The sequence below is a fragment of the Vipera ursinii genome, assembly GCF_947247035.1.
Source record: "Vipera ursinii genome assembly, chromosome: 2".
In the NCBI taxonomy this organism is placed as follows: domain Eukaryota; kingdom Metazoa; phylum Chordata; class Lepidosauria; order Squamata; family Viperidae; genus Vipera; species Vipera ursinii.
In genome coordinates this window covers 293303374-293319623 of record NC_139513.1, presented here as the reverse complement: position 1 = coordinate 293319623, position 16250 = coordinate 293303374, and the positions used below count along the sequence as shown (strand labels likewise).

Here is a 16250-nt window from a genome sequence, read left to right as displayed (position 1 = left end):
AGGGAGGGAGAGAGAGAGATATATGGGAAGTTATATGAGTTTGTTTAATGAATAAATAATGAATGTATAACATAGCAGATGCACCTCAATTTTGATGATGAGAATAGGTCAAGGTAATCATTTAGAAGCTAACCAGCTTGTATAACGTGAGATGAATGATGCAATGTTAGGAATGACCTGTGCTTTTTTGTCACAGAACGCACCGGAACAGAGTTCCGGAACCTTTTTCCGACAAATTTTCCAAGTTTTAAAAGTAACTTTTGAAAATTTGATGTTTGGTCCATGTGGAGTTGAATCGCCCTGCCGAGAATAGCAGGTCGGTGGCAAAATCATTAAAATGGTGTAAACAGGCTGTTTGTGTGTCGAGTCTGCGCTGGTTGTGATGGAGCTGCTCGGATTGTGGCACTGCTTGGCTTGTGATTGGTCGTGTGGTCGCATGCTGGGTGCTTACTGCGGGCGGCGACCGTTATGTTTCGTTACACAACTGACATGTGTGCGTGTGTATACAATGATGGACTACGTGTGAGAGATAAATAATTTCTTTATTTTAAAAAATCATTGGTGAATTGAAAAACTTTTCTAAATTTTTAGTGAAAAAGTGTGACCCAAATTTAAAAATGAAAAAAAGAAGAAATATACTAATTACTTCTCAACCACCTGTCCTGCTAAGAACTGAATATATAATATTTTAAATAAAAGATAAACAAGATGTGAGTTCTGGCACCTTTTTTCTTACAAAAAAAGCACTGGGAATGACTCAGCAGTATCCCTTTAAGAGCTTGAGTATAAAAGGGAAGCCTTGCTAGTCTTTCTCTCTCGTAACTGCTGTGTGTTAAGAGTTTGCTGAATGACCACATGTAGGTATCTTGTTTCCAGTGTATATTTGTAGATAATGTAATAAACCACCATGTACTACAGACCGCTGTTTACTGTATTTACTCCTGGGTTACCTCAGCGCAATAAGACTGAATATCATCCATCTGGGTTTAAATACAGGTAACAGAAGCAGCTTCTGGTGGAAATAAAAAAGTATTCATATGAGGGAATCATACACAGATGACTCCAGAGAACCGAACTTATTATATAGGTTTAAAGCGCTCATTTCTGCCAGCCCTCTGCCCCCACTTTTTCCCCATTTGGGAGGATTTAAGGGCAAAATGGATGCCTTAAGCCCTCTGAAAACTGATTAAAGGCCTGGATATTTTGGTTTCTCTTGTTCCAGTGACATCAAGGTCACAAATCCTCAGAAATGAGGTCAGTGCAACTCCCTGACACAAGAAACGTGCAAATGTCTATGCTTTGGTTGCTCAAGAAGTGAGTGAGGAAAAAAAAAGATGGATGTGAATTTTGAGACAGGGATCTTTTTTTTCTGTTACGAGGGATCAACAGAATGGAGGAAATGTGGGATTTTTTTTTCCTTCTCTTTTTAGGGCTATAATAATGAGGAAATATAATACACAGAGATGAAATAAATGTAAAAATAAGTAATCAAAAAGTGGACTGGAAAAAATGAATTAACAGGGATGTGGAAATGGAACACTAGGCTTGTGTTAAGATTTTGTTTAGGCTGATTTTTAAACCAGAAGTTATTTTTGCAGTCTGGTTTATTAGTTTTTATTTATATCCTATCTTTATTATATGTTTTTAATAAATAATTCAAAGCAGTGAACATATCTCCTCCCTCGTTTTCCCCACAAAGGTGAGTTGAACTGAGGTAAAAGTGACTGGGTCAAAGTCACCCAGCTGTTTTTCATGGTTAAGGCGGGAATGGAACTTAAAACTCTCCCCGTGATTGGCCCAGTTACCCATCCAGCTTTCATGGCTAAGGCGGGATAGAACTAAGAGTCCCCTGGTGATTGGTCCAAAGTCACCCATCCCACTTTTGTACCTAAGGTGGGACTGGAACTCAGCACCTCCTGGGGACTGGCCCACAGTCACCTAGATCGGAGGTCCCCAACCTATGGGCCGCAGCCCACTGCCAGACTGTGGCCCCTTGGCCGCATGAGTAGCTGGGCAGTGCATCCGCATGTGCGCATGCCCACTCCGCCTTGTGCCCGTTTCTGCGAGTGTTGTGTGGGCAGCGGCAGCACCTAGTGCCGTGTGGGTGGCGGCGTTGCCACGAACCTTGTGTGCGGGTGGCAGCGCTGCAAGTGGCAGGTAGACCACTGTATGAACCTCGCGTGGGGGCAGCAGCACAAGCCTCGCATGGGGGCAACATCGTTGTGGGCCGAGATCCAATTCTCGCACGGGACAGCAGCGCAATCCTCTTGCTGGGGAGAGCATCATTGCGGGCTGCGGCGCTATCCTTGCGCTGGTGGTAGCATCGCTGCAAGCCTGGAGGCAGCAGCGCCACAACCTCAAGCAAGCACCGCCATCGCAGAGTGCTTCGTGTACATGTTCACAGCCCCGCTTGCATGGTGCACATGCTCGCAGCCTGTTTGTACACACGCACATGCGGCCATTCATGTTTGCGCATGCGCGCGTAAGGCGCCTGCCCCTCCCTCTCCCACTGGGCCGCCACCCCAGAAAGGTTGGAGACCGCTGACCTAGATGACTTTCATGCCTAAAGTAGGATTAGAACTCAGAGTCTCCTACTTTCTAGCCTGGCTGGATGGAGTCACTGAAGCAGGAGGCGTGAGCCTCAATGGACTCCAGAAGATGGTAGAGGACAGGAAGGCCTGGAGGAAGGTTGTCTGGGGGGTCGCGAGGGGTCGGACACGACTTCGCAACTAACAACAACAACATTATATTTGCACTGAGAAAAGCTGAATGCCTTTCCCTGCTTTTCTCCTTTTTCTACCACTCTTTCACTCTGTCTCCTTTTGAATGTTCTCCCTCCCCTGTTTTGGGCAGTCAGCGTGCATTTTAATTCTTTCTGAAATTTAATAAAGTGGTATTAAAAAAAGAAGAAGCGACCTGAGGGGAAAAAAAGCATCTACCTTCTCTTTTAGCCTCCTGCGTAGTCTGTCCTTGGAAGACTGCAGCAAGTTTACTTTGGGTCTCTCGTTTTTCCGCTCGTGGATGCTGTCCTTCCGTTTGCTTTCGGGGTCCGGGAGATACGGCGCTGAGGGCCTCTCGGTGGCGTCGTGGTTGCGATGCAGCTCCAGAGGGATGTGCACCGTGCAGACCGAGGTATCGTCTATTTTCAGATTCTCGGTCTCTTTGGCATTCCGGTGCGCCTCTTTGTCGTTGGGAGAGTGTTTCTGGTTGTGGTGCCACCGCCGGTTCTGGCTGTAGCCGTGGTGGCCACATCGCCCCGAGGAGTGTGGCGCTGGGCCGCCTTGCGAGGGTTTCTGGTGCTCTTTGTTGTGCTTGGTGGTGCCTGGCTGATGTTCTGGGTGCTGCTGCGGCTTGTTCCCCCCAGGAGCCCTTTGCTTCCTGCAAAGCCAAAGCAGGGAGGGTCAGCGGGGGTCTCTGGGGATTCTCGGTCTTTGTCCCAAAGGTGCTTTTTGCAGAGGCAGCTGGACTTCCTTGGTTTTCCTTTGAAGACGTTTCGCTTCTCGCCCAAAAAGCTTCTTTGGCGCGGACTGGAATGGTAGGGAACGGAAAGATTTATACTCCTTGTAGACAGCCAGTCATTTGCATCCTTTTTAGAGAGTCGTTGAGGCCAGGCTTCTCTGTGTTGTCTTGGTCACCTGAGTAGTGCAAATGGGGGCGGGGCTTTCTCCGTCCTTTCAGCAGTCCCAAGAGGGCTCCACCCCCATTTGCACCCACTCAGGTGACCCTGAGGGCACAGGTAAGCCTCCAAACGGTCTCCACGATTCTCAGGAAGAGTACTAACGACCAGCTCTCTGCAAGGAGTATAAATCCTCCCATTCCCCACCTTCCAGTCAGAGCTGAAGAAGCCTCTTGCAGGGGAAGCGAAAGGTCTTCAAAGAAAAAGAAAGGAAGTCCAGTTGCCTCTTGAAAAAAAGCACTTTTGGGACGTCTCTCTGCGCGTGGCCATGAAACGGGCCTCCTAGACACCCCGCCCACAGCACAGCCTGCGTCACACAATATCAGCGTGAATCCATCTGAGAAACAACACAGGGAGTTCTTGACTTACAACCGTTTGCTTAGTGACCGTTGGGATGCTGTGATAGTAGTAAATTCCAGTTTTAACTCGTTTCAGCGCCACTGTAACCTCGAATTGTTGCTAAATGAATGATGGTTAAGTCAGGGACTATTTCTAGAAATACAGGTAGTTCCTGACTTACATCAATTCATTTAGTGACCGTTCAAGGTTACAGCGGCACTGGGAAAAATGACTTATGACCATTTTTCACACTTATGACCATTGCGGTATCCCCGTGGTCACGTGATCAAAATTCAGACGCTTGGCCACTGGTTCACATTTATGACCGTCGCAGTGTCCCGGGATCGTATGTGATCCCCCTTGGCGACCTTCTGACAAGCAACGTCAGTGGGAAAGCCACTTAACAACTCTGTTACTAGCAATAGCAATAGTGCTTAGACTTACATACCACTTCATAGTGCTCTTGCAGCCTTCTCTAAGCGGTTTACACGGTCAGCATATTTGGCCCCTTCCCTTCAACAATCCAGGTCCTCATTTTCCCGACCTCGGAAACCTCGAGCCTGTCAGGATTGAACTCCTGGCAGGGGGCAGAGTCAGCCTGCAATGCCGCATTCTAACCTCTGCGCCACCATGGCGCTAACTTGACAACTGCAGCGATTCACAACAACGGTGGCAGTGATTCCCTTAACCACTCTGGCGAGAAAGATCGTAAAACGGGGCAAAACTCAACACGCGTCTGGCTTAGCGAGAGAAATTTTGGATTCAATTGTGGTCGTAAGTCAAGGACTACCGTACTGGATAAGAGTAGACCTAAGATCCAGATCAGGCTTTATAGGTCCAGCTGATCCAGCCTTTGTTTATTGCTTTGTCCGATTTCTTCCATTTGGAAGCTTACGAGTGTGCTTTGCAAAGAATTCACGAGGTCTTTTTTGGACCCCAATGTCTGAATAAGGAAAAAGCTTTAAAATATGCATGTCTGCACCCGCTTCCACCCAGCTCTTCTCACCCTTTAAACGTGGCGCCACCAATACCAGGGGGCCAACTTTGCTTTTAAAGAGCAGTCGACTGGGCACATTACAAATGTGTTGGACTACAGAGTCCATAACTCTCTCGCTGGTCGTGCTGGATAGGGATTTTGGCCACTGTATTGCTTTATCTGGAATGAAGCCCTGTTTGACTGGCTTCCCCAGCAGAAATGAGTAAGATTGCGTAGCGAAATATAAAACAAAGCAACGAGGCAAGCAAACAGAAACTTTTGAAATACCGTAAACTCCGACCGCTGGTTTTCTACGCAACTGACAGTCCAAACTTTAAAAGATTAGGAAAAAGGAGATCTCGGCTAAATCTCGGGAGCAGCAAATTCAAAGGACAAAACCGCAACCAGATATACACAGAATTGTTTGTCGGAATCCCTTTTATGAAAATATACGCGTATAAAATAGCTTCCTGGCCCCTTTTCTTGGTCCCTGACTGGCTCTCTCGGGATATTCAGTGGGAGGTTTATAAACAGGTCCCTCCACTCCCGCAAGATCAGATAACTCAGCACACCATCACAATGGGAGCATTAAGGGTCCATGAATCTGAATTACTCCACCAGTCCCCTCCCTCCCTCCCTTCCTCCCTCTCCTTCCTTCCTTCCTCCCTCTCCTTCCTTCCTATCTTGTCTTCCTTCCTTCCTTCCCTTCCTTCCATCCTTCCCTTCCTCCCTCCTTCCTTGCTATCCTCCCTCCCTCTTCCTTCCTTTCTTCCAGCTTTCCTTCCTTCCTATTTTGTCTTCCTTCCTACCTCCCTCTCCTTCCTTCCTTCCTTCCTCCCTCTCCTTCCTTCCTATCTTGTCTTCCTTCCTTCCTTCCTATCTTGTCTTCCTTCCTTCCTTCCCTTCCTTCCATCCTTTCCTTCCTCCCTCCTTCCTTGCTATCCTCCCTCCCTCTTCCTTCCTTCCAGCTTTCCTTCCTTCCTATCTTGTCTTCCTTCCTTCCTCCCTCTCCTTCCTTCCTTCCTCCCTCTCCTTCCTTCCTATCTTGTCTTCCTTCCTTCCTTCCCTTCCTTCCATCCTTTCCTTCCTCCCTCCTTCCTTGCTATCCTCCCTCCCTCTTCCTTCCTTCCTTCCTTCCAGCTTTCCTTCCTTCCTATCTTGTCTTCCTTCCTTCCTCCCTCTCCTTCCTTCCTTCCACCCTCTCCTTCCTTCCTTCCTTCCTTCCTTCCTCCCTCTCCTTCCTTCCTATCGTCTTCCTTCCCTTCCTTCCATCCTTTCCTTCCTCCCTCCTTCCTTGCTGTCCTCCCTCCCTCCCTCTTCCTTCCTTCCTATCTTGTCTGTCTGTCTGTCTTCCTTCCTTCCTTCCCTCCTTCCTTCCTTCCTCCCTCCTTCCTTCTTAGCTATCCTTCCTCCCTCTTCCTTCCTTCCTATCTTGTCTTTTTTTCCTCCCTCCCTCCCTCCTATTTTTATTGATATCTCCATGAATCTTTGACCGAGGGGCAATGAGTCACCTCTCTCTAGCTTTTATTCTGTTTCCCCCCAACACCTCCCAGCCTGGCCTTTGAGTCAACAAACTAGGCTTCTTCAAGCATCGGACAGAGAGACATTCTTCGCGCCCCCCCCTCCCCACCCAGGACTCTCAGGAGGGATAAACCAACCCCCATTTTCCGCACGGGGACTTCCGATCCATGGTTTTTGCAAAAGGCAGGCCGCGCTTGGGAGCACGCCCCAAGGGCTGCCAACGAACTCGGCGCAACTAGTTCTCCCACGTGTATCCGTGGCCGGAGAGGTGCAGCCAAGGATGGGGCCGGTCATTCTGAATCACGGTGAAAGCTGCCTCTCGTCTCTGTAGCCACGCTCTGAGTTTCTGTATTATTATTATTTTTTATATATATATATAAAAACAAAACAGAAAAACTGACTTCGCCCTTCCCTTACGGCTGCTGAATGAACGATTCACAACATGTTGTCACTGAGCCTTGTCAGAAGTTATACTGTTTATGACTGTTCCGTGACACACCAGCCCCTGGGCCAATTCCTGGGAAGAGAACTTGTACAGAACGAGGTCCAGGTATAAATCCAAATGTATTTCTGCACATTATGCTGGCTGTAGAGTTATAATCACTTTGCGGGAGCTTAACTAGGAGATTAGTGGCTAAGCTTGTAAGCTTAGCTTACTGCTAAGCTTGTAAGCCGCCTTGAGTCTTCGGAGAAGGGCGGGATATAAATGGAATTAAAATAAAATAAAATAAAATAAAATAAAAAAACTGCATTCTCGAATTCCGTTCCCATGTGGATCGGACACCTCTTCCCACCGCATTATTCAGGGGGCTTGGTAGGAATATTAGTCAAAAAGATCTGGGTGTTCCAGTACCCCACGGGTGGAAATTGTGGAGAATGGATTACGGGGTCCGGCTCTCTCTGCTGGGCAACCTGCAGATAAAACTGGAAGGAAATCAGCCCCAAACCTGGCCACTTCACAAAAAATCAAGAAATTGTGAAATGATAAAAGTCAAATCCAGCAACTTACGGTTTCCGGAAACAAACGTATGAACTTTAGATGGCTGGTGGGTTAGAGATAAAGGCCTTTATATAGACACCAGAGTTAATACAGATAGTCCTTGTGACTTACAACAGCTTGCTAGCGACTGTTCAAACTTACAACGGCACTGGAAAAAGTGACCTATAATAACAGTTACAACTTTTGCAGCATCCCCATAATCGTATTTATGACCGTTGTTGTGTCCTAAAGTCAGGGGATCCCCCTCTGCAATCTTCTGACAAACAAAGTCAATGAGGGAAGCCAAATTCACTTAACTGGGTTACTAACTTATCAAACGCAGTGATTTAATTAAAAAATGGGGCAAAATTCACTTAACAAATGCCTTATATAACAACAGAAATTGTGGTCGTAAGTCTAGGGCAGGGGTCGGCAACCTCGGCTCTTTTATGACTCGTGGACTTCAACTCCCAGAATTCCTGAGCCAGCTGCTCAGGAATTCTGGGAGTTGAAGTCCACGAGTCATAAAAGAGCCGAGGTTGCCCACCCCTGGTCTAGGGCTTTTACCTGTACATTGGAAAATCAATTAAAAGCATTTTAAAAAAAAGTTTTGAAACGGGAAAAAAAATGTTTCCAAAAAAAAGGGGTGTGTGTGTGTCACTGCGAACATCCATTTGGAAGCAGCCAACAAAAATTCTGAATCATCAATTCATAATTATAAAACAGAACCACGGCTGTCTGAATATTAAAAGCCACTTAGAGGAAAAAAGTTTTGGAATGCATGAAAGAAACGGTAAGAAAAAAAGATTGCTTTCTTTGATATCTATTCAAGGGAAACATTTTTTAAAAAAAATTGCTTTGCACAGTGCAAATAGGGCTGTCCACTCAATTATGACACAAATGATCAAAGGGATGAATCAGCTCATGAACAGCCTTGCAGAAATAACAGCAGCAGAACCGGGTTATAAATTAAAAGCAAGCTACCACGCTAAAAATCAGAAGCCAACCTAGAAAATGAAATTGGAAAATGAAATACCGGTAAATCATTTTTTTTTTAATATTCACAACGTACAAAGTTTAAAGCAACAAAAATGTGAAAAATGTAAATGACAAAAAAGCAAGACAGCAAAATAATTGCAGAAAGTCATGGAAGAATTAAAGGAAAGAACAGTGGCCACTTCTAGCAAAATGGACTAATATGAAAGCAGAGATAAGCAATTCCAAAAACAATAGGTACATGCAAACAAAGGAACACCTGTTTTTTTTCCACAAAGCTTAACTGAAAACATAAAATCAAGTGGAGTCCCTAAAATAAGGAAGAAATATTGGGATTCTGAAAAATAACACGTGGGATAATCCCTCAAAAAAAAAATCAGAATTATATATCCACGTGAACATAACACAGAAAGACAAACAAAATCTGAGGAAATAGCAAACACAGAGGCAAAAGGCAGAAATGCTAAAAGAACAAAATCAGAAGGTGAAGAACTTGACTGTCCTTGGAAAAAATAAACTTCATCGATTTTAGCTCAAATTTGACATTCCTGTTTTACAAATCCATTTGAAAAGTGTTGCAACAAAGGTCGAAAGAGGGTTGGTTCACTAGAGGCTGGGCATTTCTGATCACAAAAGACAAAAACACAATAAAGCAGCAATGAGCTTTGGGGTTGGATGGTTGTGGTCTACTTTTCGTTGGTTGTGACGTTTTGCCAGCAATTGTGGCGGGCATCTTCAGAGGCAGAGCGAGCTGCTTTGCAGCGTATCTCTTAACAGATGAGGGACAACTGAAATGGGATGAACAGACTTTGGAATTTAAACTGGATAAGATGTCTAATGAAGAGAAGGACTAAGGGGTGACAAGATGGCAGTCTTCCAGTATCTCAGGGACTGCCCCAAAGAAGAGGCAGTCAAGCTACTCTCCAAAGCCCCTGAAGGCAGGACAAGAAGCAACGGATGGGAACTCATCAAGGAGAGAAGCAAGCTGGAATTAAGGAGAAACTTCCTGATAGTGAGAACAATCAAGTTCAGAAGTTGTGGGGTGCTCGATCACGGAGGTTTTAAAATGAGATTGGACAACCATTTGCCTGAAATGGTATAGGTTCTCCTCCTTGAGGAGGGGGTTGGACTAGAAGACCTCCAAGGTCCATTCTATTCTATTCTATTCTATTCTATTCTATTCTATTCTATTCTATTCTATTCTATTCTATTCCATTCCATTCCATTCCATTCCATTCCATTCCATTCCATTCTATTCTATTCCATTCCATTCCATTCTATTCTATTCTATTCTATTCTATTCCATTCCATTCCATTCCATTCTATTCTATTCCATTCCATTCTATTCTATTCTATTCTATTCTATTCCATTATTCTATTCTATTCTATTCTATTCTATTCTATTCTATTCTATTCTATTCCATTCCATTCTATTCTATTCCATTCCATTCTATTCTATTCCATTCTATTCCATTCCGTTCTGTTCTGTTCTATTCTAATTCTATTCTATATTCCAATGTTCTATGAGAAAAAAGCCCTGTATATATATACCGTATATGTGTATATATATATATATATATATATATATATATATATATATATATATATATATATATATATATATATATATATATATATATATATATATATATATATATATATATATGGATCCTTGGTTTTTCGGGTTTTTCCCCGCGTAGAACTAAAGGTGTAGGCGCAACGTTTCGACGGAATCCCATCCGTCATCATCAGGCTTTAGCTTCCTTCTTCTGGGAGAAGCATGTGGCTGTTTGTTCCTCCCCTTCAAACTGCCAGAGGGGGTGTGCTCTGTGGAGGTGTGCTCTGATTGGGTAGGGGACCAAGTGTGTTCCGATTGGGTGGGAGTGTGTTTTGAATGGTGGGTGTGTTCTGATTGGGTGGGGGGGGGTGTTCTGAGTGGATGGGCTGGTCTCAGCTGCCAGCTCCAGACCTGAGCTGGTGAGTTGTGCTGCTTTTGTTCGGCTTCGTGTTTGTGGTGGTGCCATGTTTTTATAGTGGGTGTCAGTTTGCTTATTGTGTGGTTTGGAGGGGTTTAAAGTGGCTGATGTTGCAGCTGTAGTTAGGTTTCTGTTTTGTGGTTGTGTGTCTTTATCGTTGTGGGTTCGGATTTGCTTTTTGAATGGTTGTGTGGTGGTGATGTCATGTGATGTTATCATGAGTTTGGGTCTGGTATCATTCTTGGTGGTTGGGCCTCGTCTGTCAATCAAGGCGGGTTTCCAAATGGCTGGTAGACGAGAGGTATCATCTCGTTTATTCATGCTGTGGGGGCGTTTTTCTATCTCAATGGCTTCTCTGATTATTCTGTTGTTAAAATGTTCAATTTTGGCGATAGTTTTGGTTTTTTTAAAATCAATTTCATGTCCCGTGGCTTCAAAGTGTTGGACCAGGGATGAAGTTTGTTCTCCCTTTCTGAGTGAGTTTTTGTGCTCTTCAATGCGTGCACTTATTCTTCTGTTGGTCTGTCCGATGTATGTGGTGGGGCAGGTGGTGCATGGGATTACGTATACTCCTTGGTTTTCTAACCCAATTATGTCCTTGGGGTTTCTTAGGATGGTGGATATTTTTCTGTCTGTGTAGAATGCTGTTTTGATGTTGTGTTTTTGGAGGACCTTGCTGATTCTGTCTGTGGTCCCTTTTAAGTATGGGAGGAGGGCTTTGCCATTTTCTTGTTCTCTGTCTTGGGTTTTTGTGGGTGTCTCTCTTCGGATTAAGTTGGTAATCGTGTTTCTTTGGAATCCATTGGCTGTTAGTACATTAGTGAGGGTGTGTAGTTCGGTTTTTAGGTGTTGTTCGTCAGCTAGGTGTTTTGTTCTGGAGATGAGTGTCTTGGCTACGGAGTTGATCTGTGCTGGGTGGTGGTGTGAGAGTGCATTCAGATAGCGGTTTGTGTGTGTTTTTTTATGGTAGATAATGTGTCCTAGGGAGCCGTTGGATTTCTTGTAGACTAAGACATCAAGGAAGGGAAGTTGATTGTTAGCTTCTGTTTCCATGGTGAATTGTATTTTGGGGTGTAGGCTATTGAGGTGTATGAGGAAGTCATCCAGTTTTTCATCTACGTATCTGAGCCAGAGTTTGGGTTTGTGGTTGGATTTTTCTAGAGCGAGGGTTTCAAAGTGTTCCATGTAGAGGTTTGCGATGACAGGTGAGAGGGGTGATCCCATGGGTGCTCCTTCCATTTGTTTGTATCTTTGTCCATTGTAGATGAAGTATGTGTTAGATAGGCAGTGGTTGGTCAGATCTAGGATGTGTTTTGGGGGGTTGTATTTATTTAGGATAGCTGTCAAGGCTTCTTTGATTGGCACTTGGGTGAAGAGGGATACAACATCGAAGCTCACAAGTAGGTCACAGGGCTGTAAGTTTAGTTTACTTATGATCTTTATGAATTGGAATGAGTTTTGTACGTGTGAGGTGATGGAATTTGCATAAGGCTGTAGTTGTTTGGCAAGAAATTTGGCTAGATTTTGTAGAGGTGAGCCTATGGAGCTGACTATGGGTCTGAGTGGGGTTCCTTCTTTGTGTATCTTGGGCAGACCATAGAGCTTAGGACATCTGGAAGATTTTTCTCTGGGAATGATTGTTTTCTGGATCTCTTCACTGATGGGGGTGGCTTTTATTTTTGATTTTGTGGTTTTTTCCAGGTAGGTGGTGGGATCTGTCTTGAGGAGTTTGTATGTGGAGTCTCGGAGTAGTTTGGATAATTTGGTATGGTAGTCAGATGAGTTCATTACCACCGTGGCGTTGCCTTTGTCTGCTGGCAGAATGATTATGCTGGTGTCATTTTTTAGGTTAAGTAGTGCTGTCTGTTCCTCTTTGGGTAAGTTGCTTTTGGGTGGTTTGCTGGTGCAGGGGATGTTGGTCACTTCGAGTCTGATTTTGTTGGCGTCATCAGGGTTAATTTTGGTCAGGCTGGATTCGACTCCGCATATAATGGTTTCCGTGGGAATGTGTTTGGGAGCGACTGCAAAATTAAATCCTTTAGACAGGACGTTGGTTTCGGCTTTGGTGAGAATCCTATCTGAGATGTTGTGCACAGTTTGTTTCATGTGTTGCTGTGGGAGAGGAGGGGTTTGTTTCTGGCGTTCCTTTAGTCTTCGGAGTTTATTGGTGTGTGTGTCTGTTTTGTAGGCAGTCTCTGTTTCAGCTCTCCAGACGGCGATTTGTTTGAATTTGTCCCAAAGTGTGGGGTGGATCTTGTTGCTGAGTTTGAGGTGAAGTGTGAGGAGGTCTCTGTTGATTCGGTCCAGGAGGAATCTTTTTGTGTGGAGTTCGTTTCCGATTAGGGCCAGTTCAGTTCTTATCAGGATGCGTTTGATGGCTGCAGAGTTGGAGTGGAATTTCAATTGGAAGGATGTGGGGATTAAATTTTGATCTCGGCAGTTGCGTAGGAATGTGAGGTCACACAGAATGGAAGCTCTTCGTACTTCGAGTTTTTCGTAGGTCTTGGTTAGCGGGTAGATTTCCTCCCCATAGACGTAAGATATTTGTTTTCTGAGGTTTTCGCGGGTGCCTGTATATATATATATATATATATGTATATATATATATATATATATGTACATATACATATGTGTGTATATATATATATATATATGTGTGTGTGTGTGTGTATATATATATATATATATATATATGTGTGTGTGTGTGTGTGTGTATATATATATATATGTGTGTGTGTGTGTGTGTGTGTGTGTGTGTGTGTATGTATATGAGTGTATATATATATATAGCTGGTAGATTTCCTCCCCGTAGAGGTAAGATATTTGTTTTCTGAGGTTTTCGCGGGTGCCTGTATATATATATATATATATATATATATGTATATATATATATATATATATATATGTACATATACATATGTGTGTGTATATATATATATATATATATATATGTGTGTGTGTGTGTGTGTGTGTGTGTGTGTGTGTGTGTATATGTATATGAGTGCTGGTAATGACCTACAAAGCCCTACATGGCATGGGTCCAGAATACCTTGGGGAGCACCTGCAGCCGGCGTCAACTTCCCTCCGCCCAGTGCGCTCCCACAGAGAGGGCCTCCTCAGGGTGCCACCGGTCAAAGAATGTCGACTGGTGGCCCCCAGGGGGAGAGCGTTCTCTGTGGGCGCACCGGACTTATGGAACCATCTTCCGGTAGAGCTCCGGATGGCGCCCGACCTCCGCTCCTTCCGGCGCGACCTTAAAACCCATCTCTTTAAGGAAGCGGGCCTGGCCTGATGGGACGGGGTGGGTTTTGTTATTATGACGTTAATTTTAAATCTGTACTATGGGCATTGTTTAATCATGTTTTAATTAATTTTAACTTTTGTATCAGTCTTTTACGTATTGCCCTGTTAACCGCCCTGAGTCTCTTGAGAGAAGGGCGGTATATAAATTAAATAAATAAATAAATAAATACACACACACACACACACACACACACACACACACACACAGAGAGAGAGAGAGAGAGAGAGAGAGAGAGAGAGAGAGAGAGAGAGAGAGAGAGAGAGAGAGTGTCATGGCCGAAATTGTTGGCACCCCAGAAATTTTTCCAGAAAATCAAGTATTTCTCACAGAAAAGTATTGCAGGAACACATGTTTTGCTATACACAGGTTTATTCCCTTTGTGTGTATTGGAACACAACAAAAAAGGGAGGAAAAAAAGCAAATTGGACATAATGTCAAACAAAACTCCAAAAATGGGCCGGACAAAATTATTGGCACCCTTTCAAAATTGTGGGTAAACAAGATTGTTTCAAGCATGTGATGCTCCTTTAAACTCACCTGGGGCAAGTAACAGGTGTGGGCAATATAAAAATCACACCTGAAAGCAGATAAAAAGGAGAGAAGTTCACTTAGTCTTTGCATTGTGTGTCTGTGTGTGCCACACTAAGCATGGACAACAGAAAGAGGAGAAGAGAACTGTCTGAGGACTTGAGAACCAAAATTGTGGACAAATATCAACAATCTCAAGGTTACAAGTCCATCTCCAGAGATCTAGATTTGCCTTTGTCCACAGTGCACAACATTATCAAGAAGTTTGCAACCCATGGCACTGTAGCGAATCTTCCTGGTTGTGGACAGAAGAGAAAAATTGATGAAAGGTTGCAACGGATGGTGGATAAGCAGCCCCAAACAAGTTCCAAAGGAATGCAAGCTGTCCTGCAGGCTCAGGGAGCATCAGTGTCAGCGCAAACTATCCGTCGACATTTAAATGAAATGAAACGCTATGGCAGGAGACCCAGGAGGACCCCACTGCTGACACAGAGACATAAAAAAGCAAGATTACAGTTTGCCAAAGTGTACTTGATTAAGCCAAAATCCTTCTGGGAAAACGTCTTGTGGACAGATGAGACCAAGATAGAGCTTTTGGGTAAAGCACATCATTCTACTGTTGACCGAAAACGAAATGAGGCCTACAAAGAAAAGAACACGGTACCTACAGTGAAATGTGGTGGAGGTTCAATGACGTTTTGGGGTTGTTTTGCTGCCTCTGGCACTGGGTGCCTTGAATGTGTGCAAGGCATCATGAAATCCGAGGATTACCAAAGGATTTTGGGTCGCACTGTAGAGCCCAGTGTCAGAAAGCTGGGTTTGCGTCCGAGATCTTGGGTCTTCCAGCAGGACAATGACCCCAAACATACGTCAAAAAGCACCCGGAAATGGATGGCAAGAAAGCGCTGGAGAGTTCTGAAGTGGCCAGCAATGAGTCCAGATCTGAATCCCATTGAACACCTGTGGAGAGATCTTAAAATTGCTGTTGGGAAAAGGCGCCCTTCCAATAAGAGAGACCTGGAGCAGTTTGCAAAGGAAGAGTGGTCCAAAATTCTGGGTGAGAGGTGTAAGAAGCTTATTGATGGTTATAGGAAGCGACTGATTTCAGTTATTTTTTCCAATATATATATATATATAAAGGTAAAGGTTCCCCCACACATGCGTGCTAGTCGTTTCCAACTCTAGAGGCCGGTGCTCATCTCCGTTTCAAAACCGAAGAGCCAGCGCTTGTCCGAGGACGTCTCCGTGGTCAAGTGGCCGGCATGACTAGACGCCAAAGGCGCACGGAACGCTGTTCCCTTCCCACCGTAGTGGTCCCTATTTTTCTACTTGCATTTTGACGTGCTTTCGAACTGCTAGGTTGGCAGAAGCTGGGACGACTAACAGGCACTCACTCTGCTACGCGGCACTCGGGATTCGACCCACCACCAATTTAAAAAAGATTAAACTAAGTCCCTGCAACATGTAAAACCCCAGTTAAAACCCCAATTAAAACTCAGCCTGAGCCGGAAAGCTCGAAGAGCCAAGTCTTCAGGTCCCGGCAGAATGAACGGAGGTCGGGGGCAGTCCTAAGCTCCACAGGCAGCTGGTTCCAAAGGGCAGGCGCACCCACTGAGAAGGCCCTATCCCTGAGTGTCGTCCGCCGGCAATCTCTTACCGGCGGCACCCTGAGAAGACCCTCCCTGTGGGAGCGCACTGGACGAAGGGAACTTGATGCCGGCAGCAGGTGTTCCCTCAAATATATATATATATATGCTAAAATTTATTGATAAATGCAATAATGATGTTTTTATTGAACTGATTTAATTAGAAATGTACTAGTTTGAATACGAGACAGTAAATGTTAAGGGAAAAAGGGAAGAGATATCTGATGTTGTAACCTGAGATTTGCACTAAAGATTCTGTTATTGAATTATTGATTAACCCAGTCACCACATTGCTTTTTAAATATTCAA

General features: G+C 44.4%; 1 protein-coding gene across 2 annotated transcripts in view; it reads right to left on the bottom strand.

The window, feature by feature from the left end:
- Positions 1-16250, bottom strand: part of CTIF (cap binding complex dependent translation initiation factor) — a 167581-nt gene that overhangs the window by 55555 nt on the left and 95776 nt on the right. For both annotated transcript variants that reach the window (XM_083354847.1, XM_083354848.1), the window contains exon 8: positions 2940-3378. In XM_083354847.1, the coding sequence (XP_083210973.1) occupies positions 2940-3378 (439 nt within the window). The remainder of the gene's footprint in view (positions 1-2939; positions 3379-16250) is intronic.